Source organism: Xiphophorus hellerii, chromosome 22, assembly GCF_003331165.1.
Source record: "Xiphophorus hellerii strain 12219 chromosome 22, Xiphophorus_hellerii-4.1, whole genome shotgun sequence".
NCBI classification, from domain to species: domain Eukaryota; kingdom Metazoa; phylum Chordata; class Actinopteri; order Cyprinodontiformes; family Poeciliidae; genus Xiphophorus; species Xiphophorus hellerii.
Window position 1 is genome coordinate 17,610,184 of NC_045693.1, and position 23,275 is coordinate 17,633,458.

A 23,275-nucleotide genomic window follows, 5' to 3' on the forward strand; every position below is an offset into this window, starting at 1 on the left:
AGATACCTCTGGTGCTGTATGTTGATCAGAAGTGGGTTAACACAATAAACGCTACACTACTGTATCCCAAGTTCGCCTCCATATTCTGGAATAAGCCTTACTTCACAGTTCTCACCAATCTTTTCTTTTTGTTGTACCTTTTGCCAAAAGCATATAATTTCGAAAACTATATGCATAGAAACAGCAACTTGTGACTAGCCAGCCAGATTAGCAAGGCAATGACCTTTTGATGCTTTTCCTCATTGTTGATGATGTCGGTGGCCATTTAGACAGTAAACAAACTTTTCAATATCTTCTAAATTGTCTGTGATGAACCTGTGAGAAAGACAAATACACTCCACTTTGCTCTATTGACTTGAAAATTACTTTGCATTTTCTAAAGATAAGCTTTTTCTCATTGCTAGATTAAACTGACAGATATTATTTGACAGTAGAGCCTTCAGTCTTTTTTTCAAACCTGTGCCATCGTATTAGTGAATTACATGTCACATCTTTATTTAACATCTTAGAAAATTGTCAGTTACAAAAATGGTCAAACTTTGTTTAGATAAATATACAGAGACGCTGTTCAGAGAAATGAAGTGACTAGATCCAGGAAAATATGATTTGTAATCAAATAGGCAGGTAGAAATTATCATTAAGTATGAATAATTCAAAATATTTCTGAACTGTTGAACTTTCCATAAACAATATTGTATGCCTAAAGCATTTCTGCATATTTAAAGTAGTCAAAGGTGTTTATGAAAGCTGCAAAACACCTGAACCTGCCTTTTTATTCATGGGACCATGAAGTCCAGTGAATGGTGGACTCGAGAGATGCACTGTTTACAAACAAATCTACCTACCTTCCATGATGTAAGCCCGGCTAATAAGTAACCTTGTTGAAAATCTACAGACCTCAGTGAGTGGCCATGCAGTACTACTAGAGTTTTGCTACATGGCTCAAATACTCAGATTTTTATTATTTCCAATTTGTTACACCAGCACTGGCACATTTTTGAAGAATGCATTTTTTCTAAGAGTAAATGTCATGTACATTTTGTGATAATTGTTTCTGTGTGTAACAAAACCATATTTTGTTGAATGGTTTTTGCAAAAAAAGAATTTTTTACAAATTCTTTCAGACTCGGTACAGTGATTTTTTTTTTCTTTTGATAATGTTTAGCAATCCCCAGCAGTGGTGAAGTTTGCAGTAAAAATTCTACTGAAGGTTTTCCAAGATTGACTGTTCTCCATCCCATAGAGCATATACTTCACACTTGGTTTCCCTTCCATAGAAGGCAACCAGCTTTATCCTGGCGTTTCACCATCTCTCACAAAGACATACACAGACAGGTTTGATTGATGTGAACTCGATGGAGTTGTAAGGCCTGAAATAGGAGAGCAGTAGTCCCATCGTGCTTCACACAAGTTGGATACTTCTCACCTTCTGGCACCATCGACTGTTAATGCGCAGCACAAGTGTATTTGTACAGCACAGGTGGGATAAAGAGCACAGTCAGGTTGGTCCTTGTTAGCGCTTGGTGGCTGCTTTCAAATGTGCTGGGGATTAAAAGGTGCAAGTGAGGCTAGATGAGGTCAAGCTGTCTCCTGTTGCTGCAGCACTGAATGAGACATGAGACGGCTTCTGTTTTATTCGCAGTTCAGAGAAACCTTCAAGTTAAAAAGTAGCATGCAGTCTAAGCTCAGAACACGATCAAGATGAGTTTTGTAGATTGTCACAGGTGTTACATGTATTGAAACCTGAAATTTCAGCCGTTTCATATTAGTATTTTTTATCACCCAAAGGCGGAATGGGCTGAGTATGTGATGGATTGTTACTATATATTTCCATAATTCTAAGTTTTTTACTCCCATTTTACCATCAATCCATTCATTTGTTCACTTATTCATTCATTCATTCACCTTATCCTATCAAACAATAGATGGTTTCATCAGTCAGTGTGTGATGGACTGGTCATCTTGATCAGATGACCAGTCCATCACACAGGAACATAAAATCTCCATGCAGAAAGTTGACATAACAAGGAATTAAGGACTTAAGGGGCTAAGAAAGGAATGAATGATGGACAAAAGGAAATGTGGACAAAGAAATTTGTAACTACAAATATTTTTCTATACTCTTGATGCTTTATTTTTTATTTTTTACAATTATCCAGCAGAAATCCAACTCCATATGTTTCCAGTCTCTATGCAGACCTAAGTATATACGATACAATGGCAAACACCAAATATAACGTCCCATTATGCTGAAAAGCATCTTAAATAGAATACATGACTTGTTGTTAAAAGCTTTAAATATGTCAAGCAGTGGAATGTGAGCATCAGTTCTTGCTTTGAGTTTTTGTGTATGTATTCACATGCAGTGCTCTGATCATAGTATACGCCTGTTGTCACTGCAAATGGAGGTGCTATTCTTTATCTCTGCTTGGTTCTTCCTCTTTTCTTGGAACCTGACTCCTCAGATATCTCTCCCCTACTGCCACGACTATCACTTAAAACCTACACACACCTTTGCGCACATCCAAAACAGATCATATGATCCTCTAAAAAGATGTGAGTGCAGGAAACTCTTATGCCCTGTACACTCACATACACATGCATGCTCTTTGGGTTCGCAAAGATTTTTTTCAGATCAGACTTGCAGAGTTCTTTTTTTTTTTCTATTTTGCTTGTTTGTGACTCAGATTTCAAGGTGTGACCCACTTCCTCTGTTCATCATGTTGCTATTATGGGAGACTCCATTTCCTTAGCAAAGAGGTATGGATTTTCTAATTGCTCCAAAATTGTTGACTGAAAATTAACAGTGCACATGTCTTAAGGAGCTTTTAAAGATGGATGTATACATATGGATAACAACTGTATGTCTCATTTCATTGCAAATATTTAGCACAACAGCATCCTAACATACAATCATATAAAATTTAAATTTTTCCATAAATTTGTTTCAAATAATCTACAAATTTGAACATTTCTTATGGCTGTCACATCCAAAACCTTTCCTCTGAGCATTATGTGCTTCTAAAACATGGCTTGTGGGTATGCAAAACATGGCTCATGGGTATGCATATTTAATGAGAAAACTATCCTGTTATGCACCTACTAACAGGTGCACTGTTGCACAACTAAGGTCTGCGACAGAAGGTGGGTGTGAAATACTAGACCGGTGGTTGTTGATGTGTTGTCCTGCCCATCTCTGATAACATGTAATCTAAGATGACCCAACTTGGTAACAAGCCTCACAAAGTTCAAAATGTTTGAAAGAGAAAGAGCATTTTAGGAAAAGAGAGACAATTTGTGTATAATAACAATTACTTTATAGACAAAATATGTATTTCTTAATTGAATGTTTTAATGTAGAATCTATTTCAAACAAAAGGAAATAGCAATATCAAGACACCTGTTGACCAAATCTCTGAGCTACTATAACACAGTTTCTTATCATGCCACATGTTTTTGTGTACCTAAAAATGTATTTGATTTTTGTCTGCTTTGACCTCGTTAATTATAGTGAATATATATTGTAAAAAGTTGTGTAAAATTTACACTGTAATGCTGAACAGGTCATGATCCCTTTGGCATAATCCTAATTCTATTATCTGATCATTTTGGATTGGAAATTGTTTATATATAGTCTGAGGGCCCCCAAGGGATCAAATAATTATTAGTAAAAATAATCTTAAAATAGGCTTCCTTCTTTGGGGTGAGCAGTATATAACTTATATATATATATATATATATATATATATATATATATATATAGATAGATAGATATATATGAAATAACTAAATAAACAGTTTCTTACATGTTTGTTAAATCTGTCAGTATGTAGTGACAGTATGGTCTACCAATTTATTCTGTTTTTCCTCTTTTGTCACACATGTAGAAAACCTCACATTTGGACACTCTCCCTAATAAAGATTTATTCAACTCTGTATGCTGAATGGTGAAGTGGCTTTTCCAGCAGGACAGTCGGACCTAATGTAGAGTATTCAACTGGTACTCACTGATACATCTTGGGGACCCTTATAGATTTACCTTTCAACTTTAAGTGGTCAAGACATCATTAGGTATAAAAAATTAATATATTCATATTGTAGCACAGTGTGAAGGTAACAACCTTCTTCCAATATATGTGGCTTCTACCACAGATGGGTGTGTTAACAGAGTCACATCATTCATATATGTGACAGGACTTTATCTTTAACAAACTACTAATATAAATGCTATGACAGCATCTTAAAAGCTACCATTTTTGGATTGCTTGATATTTTTCCTCTAAAATCTCAGTCCCTGTTTAACATTTTCTCTGCTTATAACATGTCTCCTTCTCTTTTCCTTAATATCACTGTATTCTTGCAAGGACTTTTTTCTCTTTTTTTCCCCTAACTTCAGAGCTGTTTCTTAAATGTTTGATGTTTGTTTTTTTTATTTTATTTTCCTTTTTTTCCTTCCTGCTCTCCTTCCCTCTGGCTAAACTGTGCTCTGACTCCTTCAGACTGGCAGTATGAGGGTAAGAGGGCAAGATTATTTTGTCTGTTTTCCCTTTGTTTTATTAACTTCGGTATTTTGCTGTTTTCTTCTTGCGTTTCCCCCCCATGCTGAAAGACATGTAATCCCAAGCATTCCTTACATCAGCAAAGTTACCTTTCAGTGCTTGTTTATATAGAATGACATGTCCCACCCCCTTCACTGCCCCATCTGGTGCCGTTTGTCAAGCTGCCATCACCTGTGTCCCAGGTGCTTATACCATCTAGCTGTTGTGACCTCCATCTGCAAAGCTTTTCTCCCTCTTGTTCTGTTCACAATGTTGCCTTGTGCTTTTCACCGCCCTTTGTCTAGTTGCCCGAGTTGTACAGTCAGTTACTCTTGATGCAGCTACAGGACTTATTGATTGCACTTGCTGTAAGAGGATCCATCTGTGTGACATGAAGATGCTCAAACAGTTCTTCGAGGTGTGCAGTGCGAATCATGAGCTGTTATGCAGATTACATGACACTTTAAAATGACTTGATAACAATACTACATCACATTAACATATAAAAAATATATTTTTACTTGAATTTGGGAGTTATCTCTCCCTTAATACTCAAACGCTAATTGAATACCATTTTTATGGACTACAGCTGTATTTGCTTAACCCTCATGAAATATAAATCAATGTGCAGAAAACAAAAACAGATGCTCGTTTTACAAGTTTACAAGTTATAAAACCTTCCTTGTTAATTATTGTTTTGTGGGAAACTGTGCATAAACACCTATTAAATTGCCTTCACTGTCTGTAGTATCCAAAAATAAACAGAAACTGCTTGCAATTCTCACAACTCTGTGAATCTCCAAATGCTATGTTACATTTCTTAGAAATACATCTGTCTGTGATCTTATTATATGTTAATATTTACAAGATGCAAAGTTGTTTGTACAAGTGGTGCTTATTGCAAATCTCAAAATGGGCAGAAGAAAAATATATACATTTGAAAATTACCCAGTGCCAAGTTCCAGGCTGGTACTCCACATGATTTATTGAAATCCATGCCGTTTACATTCTTTAACACACTGTGACCTTTCATTTCAGCATACACTACATGTTGACAGTTTGGGTTGCTTCAGTTCCTTCACTCTCACAGATATTTTAACCCTGAGCGGAGCTTCTGTGAGAGAGCAGTAATATGTTTCTCCCAAACAGGTTTAGCTCAGTTTAAAAAGCTACTGTGGTGTTCTGACAGCATGTCAGCTAAAGTACTCATAGATTTATCCTTTGATTCTAAAGATTCTGTATATTTGTCTTGACACACACTCACCTTGCTCCTGCTGATAGTGTTTACAACCACAGCTCTATTTTGATATGAATCTTTCACAATGTTGTTCTTATCATCTTTAGGGTGATTCTAGGTAATTATTTGCAGATAGGACAAAAAAACCCTCTATTTTTAAATTGATAAAGTTTAATATGTTGATTTTAAGATGCACTAACCAGAGCTCCCTCTGGTGCACATTTGGCGTCGGTAAATAATACAGTGGGCACAGCTGGTCACATGATACAGACAGGGAGTCCAGGGAGTGTCTCAGTTACTGCTATTGTCAGTGACTTTTTAAAAGTTGAAAAGGTCTTAGAGCGTCTTCTTAGCAGGAAATCAAGGTGTAATCATTAATATAATGCCCAAGAACAATAATTCAGATATGGAAGCCCCTTACATAAAAGGCCATGTTTTATAAAACAGATCTTACCAGCTGCATCTTTTGCAGGTATCACAGGAGTTGAGTTTGTCAGGGACTACCAGTACAGCTTGTTTAAAAATTGTAGGGATTAGATTGGGGCACCCCTAAAAGTACATCAGTGCATTTTCTGATTATGTGAACTGATCTAAACTATGGGTTGATCATCACAGTTCCACTATATTTGATGACGTTTTGTTATCAAGCTTTTGATAAAATATCTTCAAAACTATATTTTTTTTATCCAGAAAAGGTGTATTTGTTTCATAGATAGACAAATACACCTAGTTCGTAGTACCGTTGCATTACAGCAAGGAGGTCCTGGGTTCAAATCCATGCCTGCGGTCTTTCTGTGTGATATTTGCATGTACTCACTATGCATGCGTGGGCTCTCTAGGTACACTGGCTTCCTCCCACAGTCCAAAAACATGACTGTTAGATTAATTTCTCTCTCTAAATTGTCCTTAGGTGTGAGTATGAGTGTGTTCGTGGTTGTTTGTCCTGTGTGTCTCTGTCTTGCCCCTCGATGGACTTGTACCCCATCCAAGGTTTGTCCCACCTCTCCCCCAATGACTGCTGGAGATAGGCACCCCTGCAACTCTGCAAGGATAAGCAGGTGTAGAGAATGGCTGGATAGATGTTTCATTGATAAATTTATTATAACATGTTATAAACTGAAAGGACATTTCATTACTCAGCTGTACATCAAATATTCTCAATATACAGTATATTCTAGTATAATGTGCGTTCTCATATTTAAAAATGAGCTGTCTTATCAAAGTGCACAATAACTGTGCTCCTGGTAAAGCTGTGGGCAAAAGTCTTAAAATAAATACTTGTTATAGACACTTGGCAACTCCAAAATGCCACTCTCTGCTGCACTCTTTTACTGACTATCTCCTTACTGTGTGCGGTGACATGATAAACCTGACGGTTCATTCACCCTTAGTTTGTTACAGTTCCAGTTTGAAGAATACCTAGGAACAATTTGAATCTGTGTCTCTTTAGCAAAAAAGACACTGATAGCTAATTAAGATACTAAACACGCCGATCAACTTAAAAAAGAAGAGCATAAATTTACACAAGAAAACCACTTCAGCTACAATATTTCATAGAAATTGTTAAGAGGGAAAAAAATTGTGGCAATTGTGGAAGATTAATCTCTTAAGATATCTTACACACCTTTATGAAGGGTGTCATCTTTATGTGGAAGCTATGCCAGCTATGCCGTCCTCACGCATCATATTAAAATTAATATTTTACTGGAATATTTCTTGTGAAAAAAAAGCGGGTTGAGTTTTATGTTTGTCTTCTGATATTTCTTTCTCTCCTTCTGTATTCAGAGTGTAAGCTGTCTCGGCCGGGCCCTCCTGCAACCATAGTGACCATTGATGAGGAGAGTCCCAATGGTATGTATTTATCCACCGATGATTCACACGTATTTCTTCTTATTCATAGTTTATCAGATTACAGTTACTGCTGCTGCACTCAAGTGGAGTGGTGTGCTCTGTGAAATTGTTTCTGTGCTACAGGGAATGTTGTTCACCTAATGTAATGTATATTAATACATGTTGTAACCAATAAACTCTGCAGGATGAATGGTGTGCACTGGCTTATAGGTGGTGACTCTTCTTAGAGGGATGTTTATTCAGACACTGACATGTACTTGTGCTCTTCTTTTAGGCTGAAGATAAATAGGTTCTAATTCCACTAGATTCACTTATGAGGGAAACTGAGTTTGTATTTATATCTGAGGACATACAGATGGTGTTTGGCATATCGAAATTTTTAGGGCTCCAGTAATGAGTTGTCTGCTCCCTCTGCAGATTGTACTTACTGTGGTGTACCTGTGCTACTTCAGTACAGGAGGCAATGAAGCACACTTCAGACATGCAGCACTTGAGTGGGTCAGATGAAGCTCCTCCATTTTAGTTTTGCTCCTTCCTTTCCTTCATCTTCTTTCAGATATTTCCATCGCCTGCACCTACTTTTTGCCTGCTTCTGATTTTTCTCATCTTTATTTTCCTTACATTCCTCGCTCAGATTTATTTCTCCCTTTTTCTCTTTGGGTTTCAAGTGTTTACCATCAACAATTTAGGGAGCAGTAGGTGTGCACATGCAGACATGTCCTGTGGAGAGGAAGGGGAATGAGACTTCTACTTGGGGAGGAGTTATATGTTCGCTAGGGGAATAAGAAATGATTTCCCTCTAAATGGAGCAGGTGTGTGTTTGTGTCACTTAGTTCTCCCTGCAGATATTAGTACAGCAGGTTAACGGAGCTTAATGATCAGCTCTTAGTAAAGATGGCAACCGCAGCTTACAGGCAGAGTAGTTTCCACAGATGTTCAGCTTACCTGCTGTACTGTCGTTGTGAGAGCCTCTCTGTCTGGAGACAAAATTGCACACATATGCTTTATCTATGTGTTGTTTTTATTATGAGAATTTAGATAAATCCACCCATTAGTTATTGCAGTTGCTCACTGCTCTTTGGGTCTCAGCTCCTCCTTCCCCCTCTGTGACCAAGGCTGTGATTTTTGTATTTTGATCGATCACTAAGGGAATTCGCTGGATGGAGGTAGCCAAATCTGTATCCGAAAGCCTCTCACCCCACATGTCCTAGTGCTTTTTGAGAGGGATTTGCACTAATCTTTTTCATAAAGCTCTCATTTACCTGGGATGTGGGTCTCCTCTGGCTCCACCATGGTTTGTTTATCTTTTTGTAATGAAATGTGCCTCAGCTCGCCCTCCCAGTACGGGAATGTAAAAAGAGGCAACCTGCCTTTATTGACCAAAGCAATTATGCTGTGTAATGTGTTGTGCCTTTTTTTTGTTCTGTTACATTGACACTGTGCAAGTTGTCATATACTATAAGTTCTTATGTTACATTATGCCTTTGAGTTGTAAAGCTCATTAGTCTGTTTGACTTAATTCTCCAAGTCAGAATAGAAAGACTTACAGTTAAGCATGTGCAGGTGCATCTCAAGAAATTGGAATATATTGAATTTATTTTATCAAGTCAATTTAAAACTTGAAACAAGATGATCCTCTACAGCCTTCGGGGCCTATGCTAATCAGTAGAATATAATGTTGAAAACATGAGGATGAAGCACAACAATTAGCTGGATTTTGACTGAGATTCAACTTAGACAATTGTGTCTAAGTTGTATGTTATATTTGAAAGCGGGTTGTGATCTTGGCGGACCGACTTGTATTATGCAAAAGGATCAAGGTATCGATTTTTTTTTTCTATATTTCCAACCAGGTTGTAAGGGGCCAATTAGAAATTTCACATATTTGGAAAAGAATGTTTCTTAGAAAATTAAACATATTACATAAGACCAATAAAATAAATTATTTTATTTATTTTATTACACTGATGTTGGCCAACGGAAATAATGTATATGCATTGTAAAGTGCTTGTGCTTCAGACTTGTTTGGACTCATTTTGCTTACAGTCGATCCAGAACTGTTGAATGGGGTTTGCTTCACATTTACCTGTAGGCTGCGGTTGTCTCTGCTGCTTGTTAACCTTTTTTTTAAACACATTTTTTCTTCCATTTAGCTTTCTTTTAACATCTTTATGAGAACTCTTGTGAATAGCCATGTTCTTTTTACTTTGTGTCTTACCCTTCTTGTGGAAAGTGATCATGGCTGGATGCTGGACAATGTCAAGAATTTGGTTGATTTTTGCACTTATGTTGTATATTAACTAAATGTTAAGTTTTCATTACCTGAGTCATCAAAACTAACAAAAAATGAATCATATCTCTGTTATTAATGAATCTATATTAATTTCACTTTTTTAATTTAATTACTGACACAAATTCAGTTGTAATTTACTGAGATACAACTGTACAGGAATAATCGTGTAGTAGCCAGGGAAATTGGCATATACTCATAAATTATCTATTGTGCAGACAGAAATATGTATTTCATACCATGATAACAGCTTTGACACAGACAAAATAATAAGGAACAAACGGGCAAAGCTGATGATTACCAACTTTTAATTCATCAGTAATACAGGCACAGCTTTTTCTTGTCGCATCAACATGGCCCATCTAAGCAAGTGGTGATGTTGTGGTCAGATATTTATGATCAGCTGTGGCTTGCATCCAAAAACACATTTTACAGTGTTTACTTAGATGGGACGTTTTTAAGACTTCACATTTCATTTTTTCAAAAGTGTTTCTGTCTTTTTTCTGATCCAACATTGGATAGTTTAAATAAGCAAAATAAAGTCATTAAGAGCCACAAAGCTAAAAAAAACAAACAGTGACAGCAGAGGCCAGGGCTTAGCAACCCTTACAACTCCGAGAACCATTTTTTCTCTCAGTAAGCTAAATTTGTTTGGAGTCACTAAAGCTACATGACGCTTACTTTTCCAATATATACTGTATGACCATGATGGCAGCTTTGACATAGACAAAATAAGAATTTTCTTCTTTATTTTAGGTTTTAACATATTGTAAGTCATCAAACTTTGTTGATTGAAAGTAGTGAAATAGTGTTCTTTTTTTTTTTCTTTTACAAAAATGCTGTCAAAAGAGTAAGTAGATTTCCACCAAGGGAGTCATTTGTGTTATTCTTTGCATAAATGTTATACATACTGTATGTTCCATCAAGATGCCTTGGAAATACCACTAAAGCCAGCATTATATTTTAAAACATTGATCAATTTGTCATTATTTTTGACCAAAGTTATTAAGTCGTATATTCTCTGAATAAATATTCACATTTTTTCTCTAAAACATCAATTTCCAACTGCAGTACCACCCGTACATTTGGATTTGAAGCAAACAAGCCCACAAAGTGTTAGGTTTGGTGTTCATAAAAATTCAATACTTGTGTCACTAATCTTTGTTAGCTGCTATGTATTTATTAATATGTCTGACTGTGTTAAGGGAATTGTACTGCCTTTAGAGATTGAAAAATCAATACCTCCACCTTTTTTATTTCAGCTTGCTGTTTTTTTTTTTTTTTATTCTGGGAAGTTTTCACTTTAGAAAAAGCAAAACCACAAGGGCACTGCAAGTCGGTTGCTCAAATCAAGCGTAACATGTTTAATTTATCTTAACCGGTACATCTGCAGACCCGCTGATAGGTGCCATACACCACATATGAAGTCTCACTCCCTTCAGGAATTGGGATAAAAAGAACATCATTTGTATATACTCCTTTGGTGTCTTAAAGCATTTAATTGGATTCAGAAGGTTTTTTTTATCACATTGTGATGTAGGAGTTACATATATATGGCGTGAGAGGGGGAAAATAAAGAGGGTAGGTGTATATCCTTTTATTGACAGAGAGCTTGTTACGGGAGCAAAGGGAAATCATTGTGACCATAAATTAGGATGCTGAGTTCTTGCTTTTATCTTGTCAGGGTAAATTTATGATTTGCATCAAGTGTTGTGTGAAGCATACACACATCCTCCTAGTCCTATTCAAATTACCCAGCACCAGTTCACATAAAATCAGAACTATGCCTACCCAAGGGGCTGCAGTAAAAAGGAGGTTGATATAGCATATTTGTAGTGAGTATGCTGCCAAGGTAGAACCTCTTTAAAAAAATACTAATATTGAAGTTAGTCTGATGAGAAAAGAATATTCATTGTCAATGACTGATGAAGGAGTTGCTATTTTGTTTTTATCACTGTTGAAAAGTCCATGTAACAGATTCACGTTTACTAATGCAATGACTTGCATCATCTGCCATCCATCCACCCATCAATCTGTCCATCCATGTCCTGGGTCTTCCTCTGGGTCTCCTCCTGGTGCAACTGCATTTACCACATAATGTCAGTATTTTGAATTTCACTTTGAAGCAAGTGACATCCTTCATAAATATTTAGTTATTCATCAGCTTTCAAAGCTTCAGTCTGTAACTTTTACAAAAAAATATTGTTTTTACATATTTGTTGAAACTGTCACTATGTCATGAATGAATGAATGAATGAATGAATGAATGGTATAAGATGGACAATCTGAAGAAATTGAGCTCCTCTGCTGTCTCCCATGCTAACTAGAAACAACCAATCAGAGCCAGGAGGAGAGTCTCGACACTGTCAATCACCCTCCGTGTGGAGTTGACAATCATAAACCTTGATCAGCAAAGTTAGAGCTAAGCTTGTGAAAAAATCTTGATACATTTTTAGCATGGTGTCATTAAATAAGCTCTTTTGTAATGAACCAACCAAAACTGCCAGCATAAGTTTTTAGATGCACACAGATTTACGTGAGCTACTATCTCAAAGTTCTCTACAACAAGAGGGTAAACTGCATATAAACATGTGGTAGTTAATGAGATTGGCAAGACTCAGGGTTTATACATGCGCTTTGTTCATTATTATCCGGTTAACCCATAAAGACCTACAATGCCCTCTAAACATATGTTGCAGTTTGTCTTAATGTCTTGCATTCTGTAGCGGGGATAATATTTCCACAACTCACTCCTAGCATATCAAATGCTCTTTCTTCTTGTAAGGCTAGTAGAATGCTATAAACTATTATTGTCAAAACATGCCAATGTCATTCAAGTAAGAGAGATATGTTTTGATCTTTATATGTCTCGAAATGGCTTAAAGAAAATAGCTACTCAAAGAAAAACCTCAAAATATCTACAATCAGAACAAAAACTAAAACTTAAACAAATGGACAACAAGCCTGTTCTAGGACTTAGTCATGTTGCCACCACACATAGTGCATAGTACATGCGGGGGATACATATAGCACTAATTTATCTGGACTAATTTATGTTGCTTTGCAGTGAAGGACTTCAGATTGTTTGGAAGTGACCACATAATGCTTTCCAAGGCTGATATGCAGCAAAGTTGCTTCACAGCTGATGGCATTTTTATTAAGTCCTGATGCATAAAACTGTCGGCTTGGCAGACGGTCAACTTTCTTTTTCCATGACTGTAGATGCACCTGTACTGAGCTAAGTCTGGATCCTATTCAGAGAGAGAATATCCAACAAATAAAGAGTTCTCATAAGCTTTAGATCAAATCTTCAGTTTAATAAATCATTGATCATTAAAATATATATTAATCTGTTACCTATAGAGTAAGTCGTACTGCCTGGACTGCAGGCCTGTCTGAGCACAGTCTGTGCTTGTTTATGTTCAACTGTGGTTTCATTGAGTTAAAGACTGATGCGTCACCAGGAATTTGCTGTAGTATATGGATTTTACTTTTTTAAAATACTGTTCTGCAGATGTCTGATTGAAGTTGCAACACTTTCTCGGTGGTCTTTGGTCTGTTTTAAACTTATAAATCTATAATTTGCCGGATTATTAGTCATCAATATATAAATTGGAGTAGTGTATACATGCTTCTTGTGAATTAGAGACAAAAGATTGGTTTATTGCTCAGTTTGATATAACGGGAGAGTACATGTTTTACATGTACAACAATACATTTTTTAATCTAAAAAACACGGAACTTACCATAATCTCTATTACCGGTACTTATATTTCTGCATGTTTTAAATAGGATTCCATGAAGTGTTGGGGATGTTTCTTTCTCTGGATGTGAACAGCATGTTTTACATCTTAATGTGCATTTATAGGCAGCAATTACAGTATATTATGGAGATCAACAGAGAGCATAATTACCTCTGTTTATGTTGTAAATCACTTGTTGTTTATCCTCATTATCCCTTTAAAACAGGCCGTTCATGTGTTACAATGCACTGCATTATTATCTGCATGAGAATACTTGGATTTTTGGGAGTATAAATAGGAATGCAAAAAAGCTGCTTTTCAGATGTAAATCTTATCCATCTCAAAATGCTTAATCTAATTTAATGTTTATGTGTGATCAAGGATTCAGAAAATCACAATATGCTACATAAATGGTCTGCACTATGTTCACTGGGCAATATTGTTGTTCTCTTAGCAGATTTTTCTTGTATCATTGGCAGGAGACGGCAATGGATATTTTATGAGTGGTGCTGCCAGTGTGAGCTCACCACTCTTACTATCTTATTCAGCTGGTTTCTCCCAGAATATAGTAGGACTGTCATGTTAGATTAATAGTGTCATAATAGCGTATGCTTTTTTTATTCACGTCTCTCTTAGGGAATCCTGGTTTTGTTTTACTGCAGCCTCCCTTTCCTTGTACGTGAAGAGACTGCAGAGCAGAAAGATGGCTCAGGCTTTCTCTACTCTGCACTGTGTCACAGACCAACTGAAAAACTGAAATCCTTCCTCACTCAGCTTTTAACCTTGAAAGAAGAATCAGAAAACAAGTTAATATCCTCGAAACATACAGTTTGTTGGATTTTTGATTTACTACTGATTTGTTGTAGAAATATTAGTTAAATTCTCAATGAATGCATGTATTGTGTGTGAAATTCAGGCATCATTTGTATTTCAAAACTATATTTTTTTTTTATTTAACTGGTATTCCATTGCTAATCAAAACGCATTCAATTGTATTAGTTTATAGAAATCTCAGTTTGCTTTGTTCTGGTTCTGGTTCTCTGAAGTCCTGAGGGCCAGTTTGTACTTAACATGCAACTCAAAAATGTATTTTTGTCTATAAAACATTACAAATGTTTTATAGACCAATTACAATATTTTAAAATATATTCTCCGATACACATGGAGCCACTGTAGTTATTTAGGGACTGACATGATATCATCCATTTTCATGGTGTTTGTTTGGAATCTAAAGAGTCTGGCTGAAATGTATATAATTCTATTCCACACAGGTTGCATGACTTGACTCAGGGTCAACTGGATCACTCCTGATTAATCTGTCACTCTTCGTTAGATGCTTCCTTCACAAAAAACTATCCATTGCCTAAATCTAGGTATCTAATGATGTTCAAGGACTAATGATGCTTATCTCTAGTGGAGGTTAGGGTTAGAGAGGGCTATGTCTTTCACACCAGAAAACATACAAACAAAATATGTATATTTTGCTCTCAATTTAATTGCCATTGTGGTGAGATATTTATGAAGGTTTTAGGTATGTTGTAAAAATACTTAGAACTTTGTGGCACAAACACAAAGCTCAAAAAAGTAGATTTTACAAGACAACCTCTTTAAAACATGAGTCTGATGTAATTTAAATTTTACCTTTAATTGTCTGTATGTACAGAACAAACCATATACAGCCGTCTTAAAAGTTGTGGCACTTCGATCCGACAGAGTGAAAACTTTTTCCCGTATCAGTGGTATTGAAGATGTAGTAGTTCTAGTGTACATTAGCTCTCAACTATGATGTGTCAAAGATGTCATGCAACTTGATTAAGTAAATAAGTATGTCTGACATTTGGAAATCAAGTGTGTAGTCTTGTCAAATTTACCAGCAGATGGTATAACCACCTTCTTACAGTGATTCAGTTGCAGGTAAAAACAGCGGTGATTCATAAATAGGATTCATTCATAGAATCCTGGTTGGTGGTTCACTGGTTAGGGGCTTATTGTTGTGTGCATCCATCTTTCTTCATCTCTGTGTTCTCCCTTTTTTTAATCTAGTTACAAATGAGGGCGGAATGAATATAAAAGGCGCAGGCAGGTGATGCCTTCTGTTCGTGAGTGAGGGTTTTCCACAAAGCAGATTACACTTGTGTTTGGATTGCAGTTCTGGTTAAGGTCGTAAATTAGATTCTGCATGCACAGCAGTAACCCCGTTGCCACAAAATCAGTGTTTTGTAACTGATTCACTCCCCACCCGCCCATGGTGTCTTTTGCCATATACCCGGATTAAGTCTGAAATACTCATAAGTATACCATGACACTGTGTCACCTAAGCTCAAAGAGAGTGATTCTTTGGATATTTGAGCACAAGTAGCAGTGCTATCTCTTATGTCTTCATAAAGCTCGCTTTGCTCAACAAGTTTCTATTAATGTCTTGGCAATATTAAGAATATTTTAAATTAAGCTGTGCCTTTTTTTTCCTCTTTGAGCAAGCTGTGTTTTTGAATTCTTTGTATTATTACTCTTGCTGTATAGCTGCAAATATACAGCCATTCTGTTGAAAAAATATTTTTCATTTTGTCCACACTGAACTGTGACTATATAGGTTTAGACAGAATCTTTTGTCATATATTTAATAGTAGTTACAGACTGGAAATTAATTGAGCCAGATCTTTAAAAGCCTATTCTTTTTGTTGCAATAAAAATAAAATGGCATTTCTTTACTCTGTAGTAGTTTTGCTATTCCCAGGAATATTTGTCGCTTGATAACATGCAAAAACACATTTAAAACAATTTTTTTTTCTGGGGGTCTCATATTATTTGCACAAGTATGTGCTTAAAAAATATGACCGCTGTATCACTCTTTTGTTATCCGTCTTAGCAAAACCTTATTTATTATTAATGAAACCTCAGTTGATTATAAATTAGAACCTTAAATAAGATATGAAGCTTTATTCTTGAAATCTGAGCTTTGGAGAAATATTATTTCTTATGCAGATATTCATTAACAGATGCTGATGCAGGATGAACTATTTTTTTAACAGTAATTTGCTCAGTTCTCAAGAAACAAAACAAACAAAAAAATGTTGCACCAGTTCCAAACAGCTGGGTTAGTATTTTAGAAATAGCAATTAAAACAACTTTTCAGTTCATCCCAGTACTCTCCTAAACTAGGTCTGTATTAAGTCTGGACAAAATGAATGTTTTCTCTTCCAAGACTACATGTTTACTGGTTGAGGGTTTTGGCCTGTTTAAATGGCTTTAAGATTTTAGGGTAAATTTGCTGATCTACCAAAAGTGTCTGTAAACCATTGTACGTAACCTTGGATACTTTGCATGTAGATGACTTGCTTTTCTTTTCTCTCTTTCTCTCTTGAAACTCTCATACAGTAGCTTGCAGAAGTATTCATACCCCTTGAACTTTTCCATATTTTGTCACATTACAACCACAAACGTGCACATATTCCATTGGAATGTAATGTGAAAAGAAGCGGTATTGTGGAGTGGAAAGAAAATTATTCAAAACATTTTATGCAAATAAAAAAACTGAAAAGTGCGGTGTGCAAAAGTATTCAGTCCCTGTGAGACTATCCTTTGTGTAACCACCTTTTGCTGCAATTACAGTTGTGTGTCTCTTCAGCAATGACTTTTTGTAACTTGCACTCCTTGTGGAGAGTTTCATTAAAATGTCAAGTCTGCACTTTTCCCCATGATTTAGGCCACACCATGCCTCTCTGTATTAAAATTAGTGATGGTACATCCTTAAAGAAATACCAAATTAATAAGTGTTTGTCATTAATTAATCATGACTATTCATATTTATTTTCATCAAACATCAATTTGACACAATAAGTACATGCGATGCTTCTGAAGGCTCATAAACCAGCAGCTTTACACTTTGCACTCTCCTAAATCAGTACCTACTGTATGTCTGGAAAAACTGAAAAAAAGGAAAGTTATTTCACAGAATAGGATTTCTGTCATTTAGTCCTATATTTAGAAGTATTCTGACTCTCTTTGTGCCACACGTTTTAGTCATTTTACACCATCTACACTTGATGTATTTTATGGAGATCTACCATTCAGTCTCAATCAAAGCCAGTAGCAAAAAAGTGAAAAACTAGTAGAGCAACATTTTGAGATAACCTTCACCTTTGAGGATTTAAAAGTTAGGCCTCTATTTTTCACAATCAGAGGTGACGTTTACTCACCAAAGCAGAGTTCAATGTACTTCCACCCTGTTATCAGCGCTGTTTAATCACATAACCCATTCATTTAATGCTCCTCACCTGCTCCCCTCCATTGACACGTGAGCACTACTAGTCCGCAGATCATTATGTACTTCATTTACTTGCAATTGGACATTTAACATTTACTAATTAAAATACACAAATGCATGTAGATTTGCATTCCCCAGTGTGTTTAAATGCATTATTTTTGAACATGTCATTTTGTCTGTGATTAAATAATCAATATCAGCATTTTAAAAAACAATCTTTTTTTAAAAAAAGTAAATGCTTGGAAAGTATGACTACATGTGCAACGAATATAAATCTTGTCCAAAAAGTAAAGCGATTTCTGCTTGGTCAGTTTCACTTTTCTTCTATCTAAGCTTTTTAGAATTAGATCTGGTGCTGTTGGAAGACCAGTTTATTTCCCCTTACACTGAGCAGTTTTGTAATATCAACACATCCCTGAGATGAGCAGCAGAGTTGAATCTGTGACTTGTGGGTTTGCCTAATCCTCTCTGCCAATGCCTCACAGCTTTTTGTGAAAGTAGTTTGCTGGTGTGGGATAGATTCTCCCTCAATAAAAGCAAGACCTGTTAGTGTTGAAGGCAGACTCTATGCATTAAGATATCAAGATCACATTCTGCATCTAGTGCCAATCTTTTATCTTCACAGTCTTTGAATAAACTTAACAGGATTTCCAACAGTAAAAGACTTAATGGCAAGGAGCATTTTTGTCTTAAAAAAAATAAATTAAAAAATTAACCAAACTCAATTTTAACCTTGAGATTTTACCCTAACTTTGGCAGTTTATATTCATATTCTTATATAATTTTTTTATTTTTAATTTAAAATATTCATAAACAGTGTTTTGACATTTTTCTGATTATCTATGTCATAAGTACAGCAGCTATACCTTCAAATATTGCTGACTGACAGCTTTTTCAATGTTGCATGATCAGTATTGGAATACTGAAATAAGTATGTAATTACATGTGACAAGATGGCAAGCAGTAAGATGGCAACAATATTACATCTTTCCTCATTTGGTTAAACAGAATTCAAAATTCCTATTTTAATATTGCTTCCCAGGTCCCTTGGCAGCTGGTGCAAGTTTGTATTGTTAATGTTTGTTTGAGTGCATGCCTGAGGAACAGCAGTCACACATGACTTAGAGAAAGGGAACTTAATTAAATGTGTCTTAAGTAAAATTAAGCAATTAAACACAAACTTTTCTGAGTCATTTGCCCTCTCGACTGACGAACAAACTGACATTTCCATACCTGCGGGTCGAACAGCACATTAAGTGAGTACACAGATTTTCCTTCAAGTGTGTCATGTGTACTTCATTAATTTGTTCTTTCTTATTCATTTTAGTCTTATTGGTTCATTTATACAGTGAAGCAAGACCTTCACTGAAATTGCCTTATATTTTTTTAGTGTAAAGGTATTATTTTTTTCCTGTTTTTTCTTTTCTTTTTCTCTACTTTTATATTTTTATAACTGTTTAATTCTAGAATTATTTGAACAATAAGCCCAATAACATGCGTCTGACTAGTGGCAGACTGAGAGAAAACACATTTGATGTTCTTTCTTGTGACACAGAGACCCTTTTATGTATTCGATTTAAACCTCTTTTAAACAAAACTCCATCCTACGTACTGATTTTTTAATTATAATTATTCTTTCATTACTCTGAGACTGAAAGTGGTTCTCCATTTTTTTTTTCTTTTTCTGGTGCAGTTATGGGTGGATGCCGCAAATAATAATATTTGGATATATGTAAGCCATCTGTGCTGTCTTTGTGGGTTGTAGCCTCTGTGAAATCCAGATCAGAGAATTTCTCTAACTATTAATGGAACTGGCTGGGTCTCAGGCAACTAAAAGGCTTTTACTTATTTACAAGTAAAATAAAAGCAGCACATAGGACAGAGCCATGTTTGACAAGAGAAAGCCTAACAACAGACTAGGATGAGGACAACAGAGATAGGATGTAGCCAAAACTGTGGTAGAATTGCCTGTCAAAGCAGGTAAACTGTTGTTCAATTAACTTGAGAAATAAGAGGTTCTCTCCCTTCCTTTGTAATAGCAGCCTTCTAAATTACAACCTTAGACTTTGGGAGAAAAAAAGATGTAGTTTTCCTCTTGAGCTACTGAGGCAGTCATATTTATGTAAAGCTGCGTTTCAGATTAATGAACTTGCAACATGGGGCGCTTTTGACTTTTAAATTAAATTTTCAGAAGAACCATTTTTCAGATACAGTTGAGTCCAAGTGATAAAGATAATTACTGGTTCTTGCAATCACAACATGCAGAGATGCATCAAATCTTGACTACTTGAAACAAGGAGCTTTGTCATTAATAAAAGCATAAAAATGCAGTCGTGGGATTTTAAATTACAATGTGGGAGCGTCCATCACACCACCATCTGTGCTCCTTCTTGAGGATCTGAGTCAGAGTGACTAATGACTTGATGGTTAGACCTGCTTTATGAAATTATGAAGCACAAGATGTTAAAGTCTGTAATTAAAAAAACACATTAAAACAACAGCATCCTCTGTTTTACATGCAATAGATTAGTTCAGCCTGTGGGGCCTTAGTTTGTGTTTTTTTTTAAGGTTCAGATTGTAAGCTTAAAAAAAAGCTTACAATCTTTGTAAGCACTAAGATCTAAAACATAATTTTAGATCTTAGTGCATATATCCAAGTGTTTGTTCGCACAAATAGCAAATCAGCCAATCATATGGTAGTAACTCAGTATATTTAAGCATTTGAGTATGGTGGATGTGACTTGATGATGATCAAACCGAGCTAGAGCATGGTCAAAAGAATCACTAAAATGATTTGGAATGTGGTGTTGTTGCTGGCGCCAGCTGGGTAGACTAAATATTTCAAAAACTGCTGATCTACTGGGATTCTCATGCACATCTCTGAGAATGTTCTTAAAAGTATGCAGAATATCATCTTTGAGCTCACAAAAACTTGAACTGTGAAGGATTACCACAAATTGAATTTTCAAAGTGTTACCTGGTCCAGTGGGTCAATTTTATCCATTTTCAGATGGTAGTGTTAGAATTTGGTATAAAAGCATTAACATGCTCTGACTTGAATTGACGTTTTATGGTGTTGTAGCTTTTTCCTTGTGCCACTTAGTACCATACAAACTGTTTTTTTTTAAACAGCATAGCCTGTCTGAGTATTACTGCAGAATATGCCCATCCTTATGACAACATCAGATGAGTCCATCATCTGATGTCTACTTCTAGCAAGATAATACATTATAAAATGGGGCTTTCGCAATTCCTTAAAGGATTTGATTACCTTGATTATACAAACTTCTCAGGGCAAATTCTCTGCCTCAAAGCTTCATTGAATAATGTTTTACTACTTAGCGCACTGTGTTTCACCCAGGTGATTATTTATGTTGTGCAATGTTCTCACTTCCACCTGAGTTGTTGACAAATGCTAGGTGCTAATAGCATTGCGTCCGACTTTTAAGTTCGGTCTGGTCCGACTTCATTAATTGATGATAATGTCCAGGATTTCGTTGTTTGCGGTGGACAAATGGGCATTCTTAAAATGACTGGATGCTTGGCATATGTGTTCAGTGCATGTTGAGGACTCAAACAGCAACAAGACAAATTATATTTTTTATTTAGCCCGACTGAAATGACCTCAACAAAAAGAGAATTGATTGATGCACAATGCACTGTAGAATGATCATTTTAACAACAAAGAAGTTAGAGACACATCAAAAAACCACTGGGGAAGCAGGACAGGAGTAAAAGTTGAATCCAGCAGTGAGAGAAAGAAACCAAGAAAGTTAAATACTGTGGGGATGTGATGAGTAACATAAAAATCAGTCATGAAAGTAGTGAACTGAGGAAAGGATGAAGAGTGAATACAGGAGAAACTTAATGGAAATTTAGAGGGTCTTACTAACAAAACGCTATAAGGACAAATAGAAGCCGAAGAGTCTAAACCACAATATGAAGAACAGGAAACACAAAAAAACTAAGAAACCGAGAGATAATCAGAACACAAACAGCTGTGGACAAGCTTTCTATATTTAAGTTATACTGACAGAAGACTTTCACTATAACATCCCTCTGTTTACACATGCCAATAAATTTTCATTGAGGCACTGCTGGAAGTCAGTTGGAATATAACTTCTAAATTTGGTATTTTCAGTTGCACTTTATTAACCTGAATTCAGTGTGTAAATAAAAGAACTCACGACCTGAATGAGAAGAGCCAGGGAAAATTTACTGTAAGCTGATAAAGTTTTGAGTTTTTCCTATGTAAACAAAAAAGTCTACAAACATTGGTAATTAATTAATTCTAAGTGTATAATGTAAAAACAAAAAATTGCAACGTCTTCTAGTACTTGGAAGACATATGATCTTCATATGATTGGTCAATCGCTGAACGATCACATGAGATAAATCTTAATATTCGTCCTCAAGGTTTTCTTTGCAAAGTTTACCAAAAGGTTGTACAATCGGTTGTTTTCATTTTTGGAAATGTTACAGTGATAAAATATAACACATAAAATGCTGCCACTTTTCTAGTTAAAAATGGTTGTACACGCATACTTAAAAGCACCTGACAGAAGTGTTGTTAAATTTTCCAGTGTTGCCACACTCGAGTGTAACTATGTTATTATGTAATAATAACTATGGTTGAATTTGATTTTGTTGTATTGGTTTGATTATATGCATTTGGCTTTTTTGTGTTGTAAAGAGCATTGAGTTGACATTTGTTGTGACTTCGGGCTATATAAATAAACTGAAATGAACTGCATTGTCATTAGTGTCCTGCTGACATATTCACTGATCAACAGGTCCTCAAATAAAATGGCAAAAGTAAAGTGTCTTGCATTAAATGGATAAATTTCTGTGTGAACAGGTACGGTTTTGGTGGAAAACATGCAAATCAATGGCAGGGCCCAGGACCCAGGCAGAACCATCTCTCTGACTCTACTTGACAACTATGATTACTGGGTTATACTGGAACCATCACGGCAGAGACTTTACCTCAACAGCACCGGGCGCATTCTGGACAGAGATGTGAGTACAGGAGAGGTGAAAAATTGTCAAGACACTTTTAAGCAAAAACATTTCATTTCTGAGACGTATACGTTTTCATTTACCTTTTTAATCTGCTTAAAACAATAATAGTCATTTTCAGTTCTTAAATTGGAACAGTTTATTATTTTTTATTGGTCTTTATTGCATTTTGCTGCCGTTTATTTTTGCAGTAAGTCATAAATTATTTTACAACAGAATTGGGGGTAATTGAGAGCATTTTCTGCCTAGAATTAGATAATTACTGTAATAGGTTTACAGTCCTTTGACGACTTCATGCAGACCAATATGCATACCTGCATCTTGGATAATATG

The 23,275-nt window shown here is 35.8% G+C and overlaps 1 protein-coding gene across 9 annotated transcripts in view; it reads left to right on the top strand.

Annotated features, from left to right (window-relative positions):
* LOC116713542 (protocadherin-15-like) overlaps nt 1–23,275 on the top strand; it is a 178,426-nt gene that overhangs the window by 65,570 nt on the left and 89,581 nt on the right. For 8 of the 9 annotated variants that reach the window (XR_004337888.1, XM_032553731.1, XM_032553734.1 and 5 more), the window contains 3 exons: nt 4,500–4,514; nt 7,561–7,626; nt 22,782–22,942. Coding sequence is in view for 8 of the 9 variants with exons in the window: in XM_032553731.1 (XP_032409622.1) it covers nt 4,500–4,514; nt 7,561–7,626; nt 22,782–22,942 (242 nt within the window). In the remaining variant the exon portion in view is untranslated. The remainder of the gene's footprint in view (nt 1–4,499; nt 4,515–7,560; nt 7,627–22,781; nt 22,943–23,275) is intronic. The other variant, XM_032553733.1, reaches the window with a different exon arrangement.